The following is a 19,839-nucleotide window of genomic DNA, read 5'->3' on the forward strand; positions in this document are numbered from 1 at the left end:
AAAGGAATGAAGTTGAATGGAAAAATTTCCTTATACTTCTCAGCTTCATTGTTACTGTGATCCAAAGTGGAGCTTCCCTTCTTTAGGGTAGATGCTAGAGGTTGTGGAAATAGATGAGCAACAGGACAGCTTTGGGATATCTATCTATCTATATCTATATATCTATTTGGTCCTTTTGATTTCCTTTTACATTTTGAGCATATGGTAGCCCCCCCTGAGGACCAACTACTTTTTTTGTCTGTTCTCTCCTTTTAGGTCATAACCCATGCTGGTGGATGTGTCCTGAGCTTATTCACATGACACATGATGCTCCTCATTCTCCAATATATAACTGGAGATGAAGTGCAGGGGATCATCCTATCAGAACTCAGATCTTCCTTTTGCACAGATGAAAAGTCTAAATGGATGTCGGATTCCTTGTCAAGTGGTCTTAACTGACCACTTAAGAATCAGGGGCAGGAGTCTGTCGTTTATCCCTTTAGAGGTGGACCAGACCAAGTTGTTCAGGGGGAACTTTGGGCTTACTCATGAAGAAAAATCCTTGAATGAGCAGAGACCAGTTTGCTGAATCCCAAGCACTCAAGAGGATTGATGTCCTTGTGAAGTAGTTTCTGAGCAAGTGTTTGCTGATTTTGAGAGATCTGAGGGTCTGAGAGGGTCTCTTCTCAGACTGGGTTCACCTCTTAGTCTTAGACTTGCTCAGCTTTGTTGGGAGGAACAGGGAGAGAAAGAAATAAAAGTAAAAGAAAGTCAGTCCCCTAAGAAGTGGATAATGTGAAAGCTTTGCTTGCAACTTCCTCAAATCAACTTCAGAAGTTATGAAGCTAATGGGTAAGGCAAGAGTGTTGAATCGTCGCCGTTTGCATCACCAGAAGCAGCTAATCTGACACAAGGAGGTTTGGCCAATCCCTGCAGGCCCATGGACAGGTCTGAACTGCCTTGGTACATGCAGAAAGAAGGGTGTAGCACAGCTGTCTTGTAATTTAGTAAAGGTCAGGATCCAGAAATAAAATAAACCCAAACTACTAAAAAATAAAAAAAAATAAAATCAGAAGACTCATTGACAAAAAAAACCAGGCCCAAATACAAAGCAGCAGTCACAATGGTCAGCAAAGTGAAGAGATGCCCACCTATGGGCAACTCTGCACTGATTCAGCATTGCACCTTCACTCTGAAAATCTTTTTAATGATTGGCTAAAGCCTTAAATCCGTTTCTTTTTAAAGAAACTCTCCAACAGTCATAGAAAAACCTTTAGTAAATAACATTACATAAACCAGCAAAGGCGTAAGTGTGCCCAAGTGTTGAAAGAATGAGTTCATTACTATATACTGTGATAGACTCAGACCAGTTGGGTACAGCAGCGTAATAGAAGGCAGATATACTGGCCACTGGATTAGCAGTTTTCTGTTCCCTGACTGACCAGAGCAGGTGCTGTCCAGACTAATGAGAACACCTGACTCCAATTAACCTGCAAAGAGTCAGGTGAGTCCATTAAGGTAATGTGAACACCTGACTCTAATTAAGGCCCTTTTGATACTATAAAAGAGCTCACTCTAGTCAGGCTGTGGAAAGCCAGAGGAGAGGAAGTGTGGCTGAAGGACTGGTTAATGAAGATACCCTCAAGCCATCGGTAAGGGAGCCCTAAGGTAAGGGTGAAGAAGGGAGAAGCAGGAGAGCTGTGGGGAAGTGGCCCAGGGAAATGTAGCAACTCTGGCAGTGAAAGGTCGGCTACCGACAGCTGCTACCATTAGGGTCCCTGGGCCGGAACCCGGAGTAGAGGGCAGGCCCCGGTTCCCCCCCAACCTGCCGCTACAGAAACACTTCTTGGGAAGGGAAGACAGGCCCCTGTCAGGACAGGAGGCTAAACTGTTCTGAATTTAGCCCTAAGGACAACAGAGACTGTGGGAGTTCTCTCACCAACCTCCTTGCTGGCTTATGATGAAAAGGGCTCAGTAGACTGTAACCCTGGCCCTCGAGAGAGAAGGGCTACGTGGAGGGTCGCAGTGAGCCTCTGAGGCTAGCATAAGCCGCCTAGAAGTGCCGGACTCACAGGGACAAGGTCGGAGCTCTGGCTCTGCAGAGAATTGATTCTGCAGGCGGTAGGACCCCACAGGCATCGCCGAGGCCAGACAGTGGCTCCCCTAGCCTGTGTATGTGCGAGAGGCGGAGAGGAGGGAAGAGGCGTGCACAGGCTGGCGGAGCTGGGAGCAGCTGCAACAGACCAGCCTGAAGCGAGCGCGGCGGGTGGCTGGGGCAGCAGCAAACAGCTCAGGGCCCAGCTGACCCCTCTGCTCCTGGAGGCTGCCTAGCTCCTGAGCAGCCCCAGCCAGGCCAGCCCCGCTCCACGCCGGGAGGGCAGTGCAGCACAGGTGGGGGTCCGGCCAGCCGGTGCGCTCCATGGGCTGACTCCCCGCGAGAGAGGGCAGAGGAGCAGCAGAGTGGCCGGGGATGGTGAGCAGGAGGCTGCGCTAGCCCACTTAGGCCCTAGCACTGGAGGAGAATCTGCCTGCAGCCAACCCCCATCACCGCCACTCTTAGGGCTTCTCCGCTGCAGGCGTAAATAGCTGAAAGAGAGAGGACAGAAGCCCTTTCTGTGGTCTTTTCTGCTGAAATCCAGACATAACAGTGGGGTGATCTTTCAGCAGAAACTCTTTTTTCAAGAGACATTCCTGCCATTATGAATGAAGTAGCAATAGTGACGGAAGGATGACTTCACAAGCGAGCAACGAGGGATTGGAGTTAGATGTTCTCATTAGTCTGGAGCAGCACCTGCTCTGGTCAGTCAGGGAACAGAAAACTGCTAATCCAGTGGCCAGTGTATATCTGCCTTCTTCTGCTTTGTTGTACCCAACTGGCCTGGGTCTATCACAATACAGAATAAGCTTAGAGAAGGAATCTCAATTATGGTAACCCAAAACTTCAAGAAACCATTAGTAGCACAGCATATAGTACAGGTAAAATATGTACACTTTCCACCTTCCTTATCCCTACTTTGTGTTGTCAAACTGCCTGAATCTTACAGCCCAAGAAAAGGAAAACAAGGTCTTAAGTAAAAATCCACAATAATTTAAACGGGTTATAAAAATGTACCTAGTTAGCTTCTTGCACCAGTGAAGCCTTTGCTGGTAATGGCATCACAGCAGGATAAAGCTTAAAAACAGAATTTTTCTGCTATCTAAACTGGACACATACAACACAACAACAATGCCATTTTCACAATGTTCTGCTGTTCTAGGAAGGAAAGATCTTATCACCTTCACAAATCACCTTTGATGGTGATGAACTTAGAGTACAAGACATTATATCCAGTAAAAGGATATTTTTACCACTACCTATGTCCTCTCACCAGAAGTAATTTAACTTTCTTATGGCATAAAAACTAAAGATTTTTAAGACTGGAAAAGACAGGGAAGTAAGGAGTATTTGTGAGTTAGCTAATAAAATGGAAAGCATAAATGTAAGCAAAAATTACAAAAGAAATTTGAGTTTTTGTCCTTCATCTACCATTACTTACAAATTAAGGTTCTTTTCTTTACCATTAGTATTAACCCCACGCCCAAAACAAACTATTGGCATTGCCATAATAGACCTTGAATAATCAGTTCTAGTGAGAGCTCCATCCCAAGGTTTAAACACCTCACTGTATAACACTTTGATAGCCATGGATCCAGAGCATAAACACACATGTATAAAATAATGAGAAGGTTCCCTAAGGAAGGATGGTCACCATTGAAAGTTATGGCCACATTTTGGAGATGGCTTTAGTTTCTTCAATCTGTACCACCTTCTGTAAAAGTTACTGCTAACTGGTCATGCTGACACAATAAACACTCCTGGACAGGGACTGCAACTTCCTATCTCTTTGTACAATACTGAGCATGTTGGGGCCACAGTACTAATTGAGATCTTTGGACACCTAATACTTTAATATAAAGCTAATAAAATAAACATAATATAATTGTCACTTCTGTACAGTGATACTATTAATTAGAGGGAAAGTTAAAAAGAAACGTCTTATTTAAGAGTGCTTTCACCATATCTGAGTACTATAATCTATCTGCTGAAAGGAAACACTTTCTCGGAGAAGTAGAAATTATATGTTTCCACTATCCATACTATGAACTGATAGAAAACAAAAGATGCAGATATGGTATAAAATCAGCAATCCAGAGAGATCTTACAATATATGATCCTGCAACAGAAGGCAGTGTGAACAAATAAGATAGATCAAACGACTGGACTCTGGAGACCTGAATTTTATTCCCAGCTCTGCTACTGCCCTGCTGTGTGACCATGAGCAAATTATTTCACCTCTGTGCCTCAGTTTCTCCATCTGTAAAATAGAGATAACTATACTTATCTCCTTTGTGAAGCACTTTGAGCTCTATGGATGAAAAATTGCTATACAAGAACTAGGTATTATATTAGTTTTCTCAACAACAGACAATTTCTATGATTAATTGGAGTGAAAGCACTTATGATTTCTATATTAGAAGTAGGTCAAAAGTAGGAGAAGCCAAAAATAACGATAATAATTTAATAACACTCTTGTTTAAGACCATTAGGAACCCATTTTTAATTAGGTCTTTGGCATAAGATAGCTTAATGAAAGTAGGAACTGTGTGACACTCAAAACCATCATTATATATTAAAAGAAAAAGAACACCATTATGTTTTAGTATGTCAAAAAATAACCCTACATAATAATCTAAAGATGAAAAGAGGCAGTAGTTGCCTCCATAAAGAATCTTGAAGTTCAACCAGTTGACACAAAGAGGAGCTTCAGTATACAGAGATTAGCACTCTGGCAAAGAATTTGGATATATATTTTTTAATTTCTATTACAATATCAAAGAGCAGTTTCTGCTGGAGATTTTGTTTACTAGCTGGCAACTCTCAGTTACTTAGGGTCAGTGAGACTTAATCTGCACTGTACATAAATGCTCCTGCAGTTTCTCACCAATTAAAACAACTAGGCTCTCTCTCAGGTGTGATAGGGAAAGCATACATCTGTTGGGCTTGGGCTAATCTTCTCTTGGTACTTTTAATTAGATAAAGGTCAAACTTAAAGATACACATTTGGTTATGGCTGTCAATGTCTTGATAGATGAAAGGAGACGCGACAAAGTTGGTCCGTCAGTGGTGCTTAGCAATGGTATGGGAAAAGAGCCCTATGTGCAAGCGGCAAACCTTCCCACTGTGGCCACAGGTCCACTCACCAGATGGAAGTTGAAGCATACTCTGCTTCCTGGCTCACTTGTGGGCCTCAGCTTGAGCGCTCTGATGGCTCTCTGCAGTGGCTGCACCAGTCTTAACCTGGTTTCTCCAAACTGAATGATTCTGGGCAGTTTTTTCCCTATGTGTCTGTGGGAATGCTGAATTTCTTGAGGTCTAACTTCACCTTGTCACTGTATCGGAGCTCTGGTCTTCCTCTGTGTTGTGGGCAGGTCTTAACTTGGACATAGAGCACAGCCTCCAGCAGACAATCTTGAGGCATGTACTCCATGTGTCCCGACCAGCAAAGCCTGTGAAAGTCCAGCATAGTTTGAATAGATTGTAGGTTGGTTCTCTCAAGGATCTCGTTATTGGTGATCTGTTTGGTCCCAGGTAACTCCAAGGATTTTTCTAAAACAGTGGAAGTGGAAACTGCTCAATCTCTGCTCCTGCTTGGAATATGTAACCCAGCTTTCACAACCATAAAGGACGGTACTAAGGACACAAGCCTGATAAATAGACACCTTTGTGTTCAGGGTTAGCAACCTGTTATTCCAAATGCGTGAGGTAAGTTTGCCAAAGGTAACAGAAGCTTTGCCCATTCTAGCATCAAGTTCCCTATCCAGGTTAAGTGAGCTGGTAAGAATTGAGCCGAGATGGCAGAAGTGATCCATGTTGTCCTGAGCCTTATTATTGACATAGATTTTAGATGGAATGTTGGTACTTCATGATATGACAACTGTTTTGTTTTTTTTTAATACCGATTACCATGCCAAACTTGGTGCATGCATCAGAAAACTTGTTCATCATGACCTGCAGTTCATCAGGTGAATTACAGACGAATACAGTGTCATATGCAAAAAGACGATCACAAATAGTAAGTTGGGTGCCATGCCTTCTATGCTGGAATGATCTGATGTTAAACGAGCTGCCTTACATCCTCAATTCAATTAATATGCCAGATTGATCATTTCCAAAGGCATACTTAAGAAGAACAGAGAAGAAGATATCAAAGCCAGTAGGTGCTGAGACGCAGCCTTGCTTCATACCAGTATCAATACTAAACTTGGATGATGTTTCATTTTCATACTGGATGATTACCTTCATTCCCTCAGGGAACTCCTTGAATAGGGAGAGCATCTTTTGTGGATAGCCAATTTTCAACAAGATCCTACTGATGCCATTCCTGCTAACTGTAACAAAGGCCTTTTGTTGGTCATCAAATGCTAGATAGAGAGGTGCCTGTTCACAGCTTTTTTCTTGCAACAAGTGCAATGTGAACATGTCAGTCATGGAGCATCCAGCTCTGAACTCACACTGGCTGTCAGGCTAGACTCTTTCAGCAAGGACTTGGAGTCTTTTCAACAGGACCCTTGCAAGCACCTTGCTGACCACTCTGAGCAAAGACTTCCCTTTATAGTTGTTGTAGTCTGCCCTATCCTCTTTATTTTTATATATAGTAATTATCTTTGAATCTTTCAGATCCTGGGGTATATGGCTTTCTTCCCAACAAGCGCAGAGAAGGGCATAAATGTCACTCGCAAGCTTTCTCACCCCTGCCTTTAGGAGCTCTGGAGGTATCTGGTCATTGCCCGCTGCTTTCCTAGGCACAATCTCTTTGATAGTCTTCTCTAGATCTTCAGGAGTTGGTGTTTGGTTCAGCTCCTACATCACTGGAAGCTGTGGAATGGCAGCTAAGGCAGTATCACAGATAATGGCATCCTTTGAATAGAGTGCTTTGTAATGCTCAATCCATCAGTCAAGTTGTTTTTGCCTGTCAGTCAATATGGTATCATCTTTCACTTTCAGGTTGGTGGTCTTTTTACAAGGTGGACCAAGTGCCTCTTTAATTCTATTATCGGTACCACAAATGTCCCCTCTTTCAAAACAGACCTGAATCTTTTTGGACAGGTCTTGCCAACACTTTTGGGCACATTTTTTTGGCGGCTGTCTGAAATGCAGCCTTAGCTGGAAGTTCTAGGTAATAAGATATCTGTGTTCCTCATACAGCTAGTTTCACTTCAGGTGCTCAGGTTATAACAATACAGAGACCTCAAGGAACATACCATTAAAGGGTTTCTGTTGTATTTATTTTTTATCATTTTAAGTTTACTGAATTACATTTTACTAAACTTAAAATGTTTGTGCAATATCTCAACACCATTTGGGAAACCCTGAGTAGACAAGACATGTAAAACTTACACCAGGTAATATATGAATGTTGTACAATATTTTTTTCCTTTTCAGAGATCCTATGACTCCCTTCTTTGAGCCCTGAGGATTCATTTCAATTTTCTCTTGCTTTATATTTAATATCTTGATGGATAACGTATGCTTGTAGTCTTGTATTGCAGCTACAATCTCTAAATCTCTACCCAGAAAGAGATTTGCTAACGTCCTATGTCTTGCAAACATTGCTTGCGGCATTTTCATATATTCTAAAAACATTTTGGGGCCTAAAAGATGTTGTGACTTTGCACCTGCACACACTGATATTCTGACACATTGTCATGATTCTGTGACGTTATGCTGATGTAAAAGCATTAGTTTGGACAAAGTAAAAAGTAGTTAGGAACAACTTCATTTGGATTTACTCAATAGAGTAAATTACAGGAATTTAGGAAATTTCATCAGATTTAGAGGCTCTAGAACTGAAGTTTACGTGCATATTTAACTGGGCAAATTAAGCCACTGTTTTTGAACTTGCATACATGACTAAATGCAGAGGTTTTACTCAATTTACTAAAACTAAACAAGTATAAAGCTTGATGATTGCATAACTTAGTTTTTCAATTTTTACAGTTTTAGCACTTACATTACTGTCTGTTTTCTTAAAAATACTATATAAACAACATTAAATGTAATATGCATGCAATACTTTGGCATTTACCATAGTATCAGATGTTGACTGAGAACTTGGAGATTGGCTTTGACTGGATGGAACTCTCCAAAAATTAATAGAGTCATCGAAATCTGCAGAAAAAGGAAATAGAATAGTTCAAAAATTAGTTGTTTTAATATTTTATTTTTATGGTAAAAAAGGTAGAGAAAGCATGGAAAGAAAGGTGGGTATAATCAACCAAGAAAATAAAGTTACTAAGCAAATGAAACTTAGTTACTTGTAACCGGAGTTCTTTGAGACAGGATCTGCATATTTTCACTTAGGGGATGTGCCAGCTGGGGGCAGCTTAGACAGCAGAACTTTTATTAGCAATGGCCACAGAAGTGCGCATGAGCTCCTCTTAACCCCTTCCCTTGGTGTATTTCAATATTCTAAGGGTGGGGCTATAAAACTGGGCCTGGTGCTCCAACCACCTCAGTTCCCTCTACCACTTCTCCAAATCCCCAACATCGGTTAGGATTCCAGAAAAGAGAGGAAAGGTAGGCAGAGAATGAAAAGTGCCGCATACTATGTCACCAACAATACACTATATGGTACTACAGTAGGCTTTCCTTTGATGTCTCCCATGAAAATAGTTACCAAACCCAATTCTGCCTAGCTTTATACAGCACAAGGTTATATGATTACATTTACAAAATACTAAAAATTGCAGCAATAAAAATTCAGTAACTGTCCAAGATAGGTTTTGGTTTGTTTTCTTCCCTTAGAAATAGATATTTTGCACCTGGGGTGAACTTCTTTCAAAGCACTGTAGAGTGTAAGTAAGGAAAATACATCAAACACTAAAAAATTAATAGAATAGCTTAAGGAAATCTAGATAGGATAAGCCAAGAAGAACATATAGTGAGAAATGACAAAGAAATGTTATGTGAGGAAGTGTAAGACAACAATGACCCTAAAATGATTGTAGACAGATTTTTCAAAACTATGTTTCTGATTGAAGAGCACCTTTCTGTGGTATAGAAAAGTTCTAAGTACATTAAATTAAGACACAAGTAAGGGTGTTGTCCTGCTGGAAATTAGCTCAAGGAGTAGTAATTTCAAGTTGATGTATAATCATTTCACTGCTGAGATCCTAGACATGCATTCTCTGAGTCTGTGCAATGCTGTAGTAAAAAAGATACTATATCAAACAAACAAAATGGTTTTGGACAGTCTATATATGGAGTCATAGCTAACTCTCCTCTCCTGTCTTGCATCAGTATGAGTTCAATCATTCACCCACTGAGGACACAGTTGCCAAATAATATCTTATATTCACCACACAACATTCCTTGCTATGTCATATATCAGAGTAAGTCTGAATAGCACCATTCTGTTAAGAGCCCCTGTGGAGGTTCCTTAAAACACACAAGTTGTGTCTTCTCAAGAGGCTATGAAGGCCACTTCACTTTTAAGAACAGGCCACATATTCAGTGCCTCCCTGAGTTTTCTCATTGCTATTATACTGCAAAGTCACACCTCTTAAAAGTTAAATTAATTTAAGTATTTTCCCATTGTCTTTACCTTTTGCAGGAAGATGGACTGGATGAGCTAAGAGGTATTTTCCATCTATAACTTCCATGAACACATACAAAATACATCATTGTCTCTAGGATACTGGAGCAGATGAACTGAAATTTTCATTCTTATATCTTTAAGAGACCAACAATTCTAACTTTATAGCACACACAATTTAATTCTTTAAGTATACATTCAATTTAAAATGGCAGTTGCGATGAATAAACACAATGTTCTGTAAAAACACTTACAGGTGAATTCCAAACTAGAAGAGCATTTGGCTTAAAAACATACCATTGAAGTTATAAATAATGTCACTTACCATTTATGCCATTTTTTTCTGCCATGAGGCTGTCTCCTGCGGAACAATTCAAATCAAACGTGTATCGACCCAAGTAACAGTGCTTCACCATCTGATTCAAATGTTCATAGAAGTGGCAATGATATAATAGAGCCTGAAGGGCAGGTTTTCCTATATGAGACAGACCAGAATCTTCATCATGTACACAAGGCCCCTGAGGAAACAAGGGTAAACAAAATGTATTTATTTACAGGAATCTACATTTCAAAACATACTCCCCTGTGGGGAAAACAAAGCCCAAAACTTTACTATACAGTCTGTATAAAGAAAAGTCTCACCATATAAATTATATTTAACTAAAATAAGCAAACTTGTTCTGTATCATGGCAACATGTTCAGTCACACTTTATATGGGTTTGTAAGCATTCATCACACATGAATGCAGTTTTAGGACTTCTTTTGTAAATCACAAGTAGTCAATTAAAAAAAAACCTGGTTGTTTTAAAATAACTTAACAGTTAAACAACTAGACTTCTGGTGGCTAATTATAATATAAGAGTATGGATTTCAATCTGTGCTTGCTCCTGTATATCATCAAGAAAGCTTTACAATTAGCCTCTAGAAAGTTGTTATAATTTCTCATTTAATTCTATTCATGAATAGCAACTGACAGTTTATTTCAAAGGGGAAAAAGGAGCGATTTTGAGCAAAGCTAAAGTTGCTAAAATAACTTAAGGAATCTTAGAAATCTTGGCTCAGAAGTCAATAGATGTTGCTGCTAAAGCATGTGCTGAGAGGGCATATACTACAATGCACATCATACTCTTTGCCCAGAAAGTTCCATACTTTTAACAACAATAAAAATAATATTAAGAGTTCGGGGATGACAGCAGATCCACTAAAGGACATTGCACCTTCACAGCATTCTAATATACTTTATTTCTCTGCCCCTAAACATAAATATCCTGAACAAATTAGATACTGTTTGAAGCTACAGAAACACTAAGATGTATCCATTCATTCCAATCCAATAAGAAATATAAATCTATTTAGAAAATAAAATATACTGAACAGTAAGAGAATATCTGACACAGCTAAATAATTACAAGGATACAAGGGGGGATTGGGAATGATTTTAAAGACAAGAAGTTTCTAAAACACTCATTTTTAGGCAGTGAATTTAGAAACAAATAAATCTGATGACTTGTGTTACACCTTTAGAGAAAGGCTTAACAGGACTGTTTCCAATCTAAGACTATTATAATGACTTCTTAGATTAAAAATATTTTCCCAACATGATATGCAGTGAACTTAACATTCATTCAGCTAGGTTTCACTAGACCTAATTTGAACTGACTGTAAACAATAATTAAGAATTACTTGACAATGGAACTCACACTGAGTAACGTTCAAACAAAACATATTACAAGAAAAGCTTACTCTGAAAAGAAGTCCTAATAGTAGTTCACACTGATTTAAGAGAAACTATTGTAAAAATTCCTTGAAAGAAAACAACTTGTCATTGGTAGTAGCTTTCTTTGGCATATGAAGGGCATGGAAGTTGATCCATAGCCCATTAACATCAATGGAAAGACTCCTGTCACCGTCTATGGGCCTCAAATCAGGCCCTAACATATCAATTTCTGCAGAATTTAAGCTTAGCTGGAAGAAAAACAAGTGGGTAACAAACTAGAAGGACAAAGTGTACTCTGGGTTATAAAGTTATTCTGAGTGATAATCCAGCAGTACCTTTTTTTCTTTTCAGTGTGCATAATGTAGCATCAATACAATGCAACAGTTACTTAGACAAATACATCTGTGTTTTGTGTAAATTGTTAACAATGAGTTAGAGTTGCACTCCATATGCACAGAGCTATCAGCACTATGCACTGATTATATCAACCACAACTTCTGCATAATCAGGAAATTTTACAGACAATAAATGTGATGACATTGAGTTCAAGTTTTGACATCCAGAGATGCCTATGCCAGTTTAAAAATCCTGTGCCAAGCACTTCATGGCCACAGGGGTGTGCTAAAAAGCACTGAAGTCTTTCACCAATTATGTTCACAGCATGCTCTGACTTCAACAACCTTGAGATAACATACTGTGTTGTGATCCAATATCATCAAATTATATGGGTTGATTTTTACCGATGGCAAAAATTTGCTATGCCATTTTAAAGATGTGGGAGATACAGAACTTGCTGCCATCAAGAACAATAATGACACTAACTATGCAATAAACACTAACATCCAAAATCTGGGCTGCACTCTCTATTAACAACCTTTTAACTGTTTGCCTCAGGGATAAAAATCTTAATGTGCTGCATGCCTATGACACTTTTCCTTACTATCCTCCATATTCTGTCAGTTTTTCTTTTGAACTTTCTTCTGTTAGATGGTTTACAGATAAATCACCTTACACTTGACACCAAGGAGGGGAGGAAGTTATATTTTTTTCCAGTACAAAGTTTAATCCTGGTAGTAATTTTACATTTTAAATTGGTGACTTGATTCTCTATTGTATTAAATCAACCAGTTACCTTGAAATCTTCTTTGATACTATCTTTCAGCATGAATACTTAAGTGACAAATGACATTTCAGTTAAATTGCATTTCTTAATAAGAGTTACATTGACTCAAATCAGTACTAGTAGCAGTTACAAATTTGTTACACCTCACTTGGAAAATTGTGATTTGATTCTTTCACACCTTATTTTTAAGCCTTTGAAACTTCTTTTATAAAAAGACAAAGCAACTTCGTGAAAATCTTTTGTAACCAATATTAAAATGTTACAATGGCTACCTCTTGCAAATGGCTTTATATTATAATTCACAACTCTCTAAGGGCTTGTTTGTACTTGAAATGCTGCAGCTGTAGCTTTTCAGTGTAGTAGACGCTACCTATGCCAATGGGAGGGGTGCTTCCATTGGCATAAGTAATCCACCTCCTTGAGAGGAGGTAACTAGGTAGACAGAAAACTTCTTCCATCAAGCTAGATCTGCCTACACTGGGGGTTAGATCAGCTTAATTATGTTGCTCAGGAACGTAGATTTTTTCACAACCCTGAGTGATGTAGCTGGGTTAACCTAATTTTTCAGTGTAGACCAGGCCTAAAAGTACATCAGCTAAATTTAACTGTCCTGTACAAAGACTAAAACAAGGGCCAGATTTCAGAGTCGACTTTCATGTTCTCCTCCCCTACAAGCTGTAGTGAAATGAAATGGATTTGGTTTTGGATACACTAAAATGATAGTATTCTGGCCTCCACAGATAAGAGAGAGGAATGTTCTCCTCAATGCTTGTTGACCCTCTTGTGAGGTGCCATCTGTATGTACCTCCAAAGGAGTCTTGTAGGGTCCCTCTGATAGAGTTTCAATTCCATTCCTGAGATACAGGCAGAATTTCCTGCAGATCTGGGGGACTGATGCAAACAAGGAAGGCTCTGGTTATGCAGAATGAGAGACAGGTACTGATGAGGGCATTGGTGCCAAAAGAGTGTACCAGTTATTAGCACCAGTGCTGATGTTTTTCTTGCAACTTCCAAAAGAAAAGGGCACATATGGCTACATGAGTAATTGAAAAGGGCCTCCGTATAATGATGTGTGGATTTGAGGCAAGGGAAGAGGTTTGGTGTCCTGTGTTTCAGTCAGGGGATTCTCAAAACAGAGAAATCAAAGGTGTTAGCAGAATATAAACTTTTGCGAGGTCCAAGTTAAATTGGTGTCATGACATCCTGCTCTGGAGGAGTGTGGAGAAGAGGCAAGAACACTGCTGTCTATGTCTACAAAGCACTTGTGGGTCAGAGTACAGAAGAAGAGAGAAATGGCACTTCCTCTTTTGTATTCTACTTTTGCCTCTCTTGTGGGGCCCTATGCTTCCTCTTCTTTTTTTCCAAATGGGTCCTGAGTAGGCTTGTGGTGCTGCGACAGAGGAGTCAGTGCCAGATAGGTACAGAACTGGTGCTAAGGCTAATGGTTCAAAATAAGGAGTAGGTGCTCAGATGGGCACTTCTTCAGTATCACCAAGGCTATTGAGAACTTAATAGGCAATCCTGGTTTGTTCTTTGATTCTGCTTTAGATTTAGCCGTGTAAGGGCTTTGCTCCAAATATAAGGCCAAAGAGATTCTGGTTTCAAGCCAGTGACAGAAGGCAGCACTGAAGCCAAAGTGGAAAGTGTATCTTGGGTCGTGTGTAACAAGATGCTGGCACAGAAGCTGGTCCCTGCACCCTCAGTGAGCCCATCAGAGTACCACGCTATATATACATTGAGAACTAGATGGGACTGAAGCCTCAAGCATCTCTCTCTCTCTCTCTCTCTTATGGCACAGCAAGCAAAGACATATAAACTGCATACTGACTTTCCAAGTAGGTCTCACCCAGCCACAGAAGGCACTGAATGTGGGTGTCTTTTTTTAATATGATCACCAGGTAGGAAATGTACCTCTTGAAGTCCTTATGTGGTTCTGGGCTCAAAATGGTCCTGTTAAGGGGCTAAAGACTCCTGAGACAGGGGAACAACTCTACATTGTGCCACTCTAAATGTTTACAAGAAAATCTTACCCTAGGATAAGGGAAGGTCTAGTCTGAGAACACAAAGATGAGATCTGCTCACTCTCTGTGCTGATGGGGAAGAACTGCGGTGGTTGAAGGTTGCACTCCCTCAGATAAAGTAGGGAAAGGTCATCACCCTCATGCAAGGCCTCTTGTACACCCACTAATGAACATGGCTTTTCAAGGCAGTTCCACATCTCAACACCAGGCATACCATACCCCACAAGCGGGAATGCACAGAGGCTCTTGAAATTTTAAATTTTAAAAAGTGACCAAAGTTATTTATACAGCATGACCCTCACCATTTTTTTTTGGGGGGGGGGGGGCTGATGACTGTTTCCACCTATTGATACTTTTAACATATTTTATAATGTATTAAAATATATGCCCAAAGAGCTTTTTTTTTTCCTGAGTAATATCACATTCTGAGTTTGGTCAAAACAAATTACTATGTCTCAAGAAATCTGAATTACTCATGTTGTGTAATAGTCTCCATTTATATTAGTGATATCAGCTGCCCTTGGTATATTGCATTCCATATAGTTAAACAAAAAGATATTTTTCTCTCCAAATCTAACTGAAAACATGAAAAGAATAGGAATATTCATATTTTTCATTTGAAAAATACCTGAATCAGTTCTGACAGCTACACAGAATGATTTCTTTCACTTATACTTACATGCAATAAATATCTGAGGATGCAAAATTGTTTTAATTTCAATTAATCTACTTCTACCACATGGACTTTTCTTACTAAAATGTTGTCACTCACCTGCCACGCACAATCTTTCAGTTCTTCAGTTGGCATTGGGATTACAAGAAGATTCTGAAGAATAAAAGCAGCCTAAAAAAAGAAATGAAAGCATCGATACTGCCATCTTGCTGCAGCAGCTAAACAAAGCAAAGCAAAGCAACCAGATCCAACAGCACTCTAAAAGCAAAAGCATAGGTCAAATTGATATGTTAATCAGCAAGTCATCCTTCTGACTTAACTATTCCTGAGGCTGTTTCAAATTTCAAGCTTCTAGAAAGTTTAAAAGGGACAAAGTCAACTTAAAAATCACAAACACCTACAACTATAACAAAGACAGAGAAAAAAAAAACTTCACTTTGTGAAACTGAAAGCATTTTATACAGCAGTTTATTGTTTTCCCAGTATAATGTTGGTGTGGATTTTACAGAGCAGCAGAGAAAAATATTTTAAAAGAACAGGGAAATATGATTTTAAACACATCAAAAAAGGCAGATTAAGTCTGGGGCAGGTGTAGTAACAGAACATAAGAACATAAGAAAAGCCGTACCGGGTCAGACCAAAGGTCCATCTAGCCCAGTATCTGTCTACCGACAGTGGCCAATGCCAGGTGCCCCTGAGGGAGTGAACCTAACAGGCAATGATCAAGTGATCTCTCTCCTGCCATCCATCTCCATCCTCTGACGAACAGAGGCTAGGGACACCATTCTTACCCATCCTGGCTAATAGCCATTTATGGACTTAGCCACCATGAATTTATCCAGTCCCCTTTTAAACATTGTTATAGTCCTAGCCTTCACAACCTCCTCAGGTAAGGAGTTCCACAAGTTGACTGTGCGCTGCGTGAAGAAGAACTTCCTTTTATTTGTTTTAAACCTGCTGCCTATTAATTTCATTTGGTGACCCCTAGTTCTTGTATTATGGGAATAAGTAAATAACTTTTCCTTATCCACTTTCTCAACATCACTCATAATTTTATATACCTCTATCATGTCCCCCCTTAGTCTTCTCTTTTCCAAACTGAAGAGTCCTAGCCTCTTTAATCTTTCCTCATATGGGACCCTCTCTAAACCCCTAATCGTTTTAGTTGCTCTTTTCTGAACCTTTTCTAGTGCTAGAATATCTTTTTTGAGGTGAGGAGACCACATCTGTACACAGTATTCGAGATGTGGGCGTACCATGGATTTATATAAGGGCAATAATATATTCTCAGTCTTATTCTCTATCCCCTTTTTAATAATTCCTAACATCCTGTTTGCTTTTTTGACTACTTCAAAACTTAAAAATAGGTAGATTTCAAGTTGACTCTTTTTAAGACACTGCACTTCAGCAAAGTCCTTCAACAATGACCCTCAGTGCATTATGTGCTTGACTATTTTTGTTTAAATTGTAAGATCATTGGTGTAGGACAGTGTCTTTCTTTATCTGTGCAGCACCAAACACATGCTGCCACACAAACAACACAGTGCCAAGTTTTCCTCTTTAAATATCTAGGGGATATTTTTAACAATGGGTTCAATGATAAAACGTGAAATTATTCTATCTAGTGTCATTGAATCATTTTACAAAATACAATAAAAGATGATCCCAACAGCTCTATGATGATGTGGGCATTTTTACAATATGAGAGGTTTAAACTCTTTTAAAGCTTTTTTCGTGCAGCAATGCTTACAAGTGGTTTTACTTGGAATAGGTAATTTGTTAAGTAAATGTTTAGCTGAAATGTTTTTTAATGTCTTAAAACTCAATTATAAAGCTTGAATCTAACTACATCTTGGTTGCACTGTGGTCACTGAAGCAAACTGAAAAGACATTTACAGATGTTATTTTAAACTCTTTCAACACAATTAAAAATATGAACGATTGGCTGAACATTCCTAGCTCTATTTTTCACTAGAAGGTGCCTCATGCCGTTCAAAGCTTTATTAGGGCTATAAGGAAAACAGAGAAGGAAAATTGTTATTTCATTTTAAATTGAGAAGTGTATTCCATTAAATTCATAAATGGCTCTCAGATTCACCCTCGTTTGGATCAGTGTGTATCTAGCTCTGAGCTGAGATATCAGAACAAACCTATAGCTTCATTTCAAGAAGGCTGAATTTTTTAATGCTTATTTTGCTTCAGCCTTCACTAAAAAAGTTAATGCTGATCAGATGCTAAACACAATTAATATTAACAACAAGGGGAAAGAAACACAAGCCAAAATAGGGAAAGAACAGGTGAAAGTATATTTAGGTAAGTTAGATGTAATCAAGACAGCAAGTCCTGATAGAATTCATCCCAGGGTATTTAAAGGACTAGCAAAAGCAATTTTAGAACCATTAGTAATTTATTTTTGAGAATTCTTGGAGGTCCGTGAGGTCCAAGAGGACTGGAGAAGGACAAACATAGTACCTATCTTCAAAAAGGGGAACAAAGACAACCAGGGCATTATAGATCAGTCAGTCTAACTTTTGTACCTGGAAAGAAATTGGAACAAAATATTAAACTATCAATTTGTAAGGACCAAGAGGATAGTAGGGTTAGAAGGAATAGCCAGCATGGATTTGTCAAGAAGAAATCATGGCAAATCAACCTAATATCCTTCTTTGACATGGTTACAGCTTAAAGGATAGGAGTAAGCAGTAGACAGGATACATGGTGATTTTAGGGAAATATGATCACCATGAAATATGATCAAGATGAAATGATTATAAGATGGGCACAAAATTAGTTGCCAGACCATACTCAAGAGTAGTTATTAATGATTCATTACCAAATGGAGGGTCTATCTAGTAGTGTCCCCCAGGGGTTAGTATTGGGTCTAGTACTATTCAATATTTTCATTAATGAATGGATAATGGAGTGGAGAGTAGACTTATTAAATTTGTGGATGACACCAAGCTCAGATGGGTTGCAAGCACTTTGGAGGATAGGATAAGAATTCAAAATGACCTTGACAAATTAGAGAACTGATCTGAAATCAACAAGATGAAATTCAATAAAGACAAGTGCAAAATACTACACTTAGAAAGGGAAAATCAAATTCCCAACTACACACAATGGGGAATAACTGGGTTAGGTGGTAATACTGCAGAAAAAGACCTGGGGGTGATAATGAATCAAAAATTGAATATCAGCCAACAATGTGACACAGTAGTAAAAGAGGCTAATATTATTCTGGAGTATATTAACAGCAGTGTTGTGCATAATATCCAGGAGGTAACTGTCCTCTCTACTTAGCAGTGGGGAGGCCTCAGCTGCAGTACTATGTCCAGTTTTGGCCTTTACACTTTAAAAATGATGTGGAGAATTTGGAGATAGAGTCCATGGGAGAGCAACAAAAATTATAAGAGGTTTAGAAAACATGGCCTCTGAGGGAAGGTTAAACTAGGCATGCTTAGTCTTGAGAAAAGAAGACTGAAGGGGGAGGAGAACCTTATAACAGTCTTCAAATATGTTAAAGGTTGTTATAAAGAGGATGGTGATCCATTGTCCTCCATATCCACTAAAAGATAGGACAAGAAATAATGGGCTTAATCTGCAGCAAGGGAGATTTAGGTTAGATATTAGGGAAAACTACCCTTATAATTAGAAAGTTAAGTCCTGGAACAGGCTTCCAAGGGAGGCTGTGGAATCCTCATCAATGGATGTTTTTAAGAACAGGTTGGACAAACACCTGTCTAGGGATGCACTCCGAGAGGTCAATTGCTGAACTGTTTATAAGGCTTTCTCCCAGTCCATGAGAGGTATCCTGGGAATGGTTTATCAACAAACAAGAAATAAGAATTTTCTATTTAAGGTGAGATGCTTCATTGCTTCTTGTATTACATATACTTGTTACGCTGGGCAAAATATACCTCGGATGCTTCTCCATGAATTGTGCATCAACCTTAAAGTATCAACGTATAAATAGAATTTGAGCTTCTTCCAGAATTTAACAGAAGTTGCAACAGAGACCAGTAGCGTACACTGGTTTTGAAAGCGTACACAACTTTGTGCTTTATATTTGAGTATCATGGTGTTCTTAGCAAGCAATAGACAAACTACTAGTCATCACCTTGCAGTTTTTGTTGCTTACAAACAACACATTGAATAACATGTGAAAAGACATACCTCTAGAGTCCTTTTTTAAACTATTTAAATTAAGTAAGCAGCTACTGGATAATAAATACAAATTGTACGTATAATGTAATAGCTTATTTTACACAGTGCTGTGGTGTTAGCTACTAATGTGAAAGTGGTCTCTAACTGCAGAGGATTAAGATTCTAATTTATAATCTGTAGCACGTATGTCACTTATTACTAATAAATATTTTGATACACTTTTCTGTCTAATAAAAGAAAAATACACAGTTTAATGTGCAAAGTTAAGTAATGAGCATAAAGTGAACCCAACCTTTAAGTTCTTTTAACACGGAGAAAAGCAGATAAGAAAAGCCTCTGCATTACATACCACATCAAAATGAACTTTAAACCATTTGCAGTCTAGACTTCAAGATGCTATAAAAATGTATAGCAAGAATGGCTAGAGATTGTTCTTATAAGGTTAAAGAAAGTAACGGCAGACAATATCTTTGTATGCAACTCATTATTTTTATGAGCCCACTGAGACTAGCATATCACTAAAACA

At 38.9% G+C, this 19,839-nt stretch overlaps 1 protein-coding gene across 5 annotated transcripts in view; it reads right to left on the reverse strand.

The window, feature by feature from the left end:
* The window catches only part of RTTN (rotatin), a 175,401-nt gene that overhangs the window by 64,413 nt on the left and 91,149 nt on the right, over positions 1–19,839 (reverse strand). For all 5 annotated transcript variants that reach the window (XM_045006473.1, XM_045006474.1, XM_045006472.1 and 2 more), the window contains 3 exons: positions 15,249–15,320; positions 9,940–10,132; positions 8,106–8,188 (listed from right to left, as the gene is read on the reverse strand). In XM_045006473.1, coding sequence (XP_044862408.1) covers positions 8,106–8,188; positions 9,940–10,132; positions 15,249–15,320 — 348 coding nt within the window. The remainder of the gene's footprint in view (positions 1–8,105; positions 8,189–9,939; positions 10,133–15,248; positions 15,321–19,839) is intronic.

This window comes from Mauremys mutica, chromosome 2 (assembly GCF_020497125.1).
Source record: "Mauremys mutica isolate MM-2020 ecotype Southern chromosome 2, ASM2049712v1, whole genome shotgun sequence".
Taxonomy (NCBI): Eukaryota; Metazoa; Chordata; order Testudines; family Geoemydidae; genus Mauremys; species Mauremys mutica.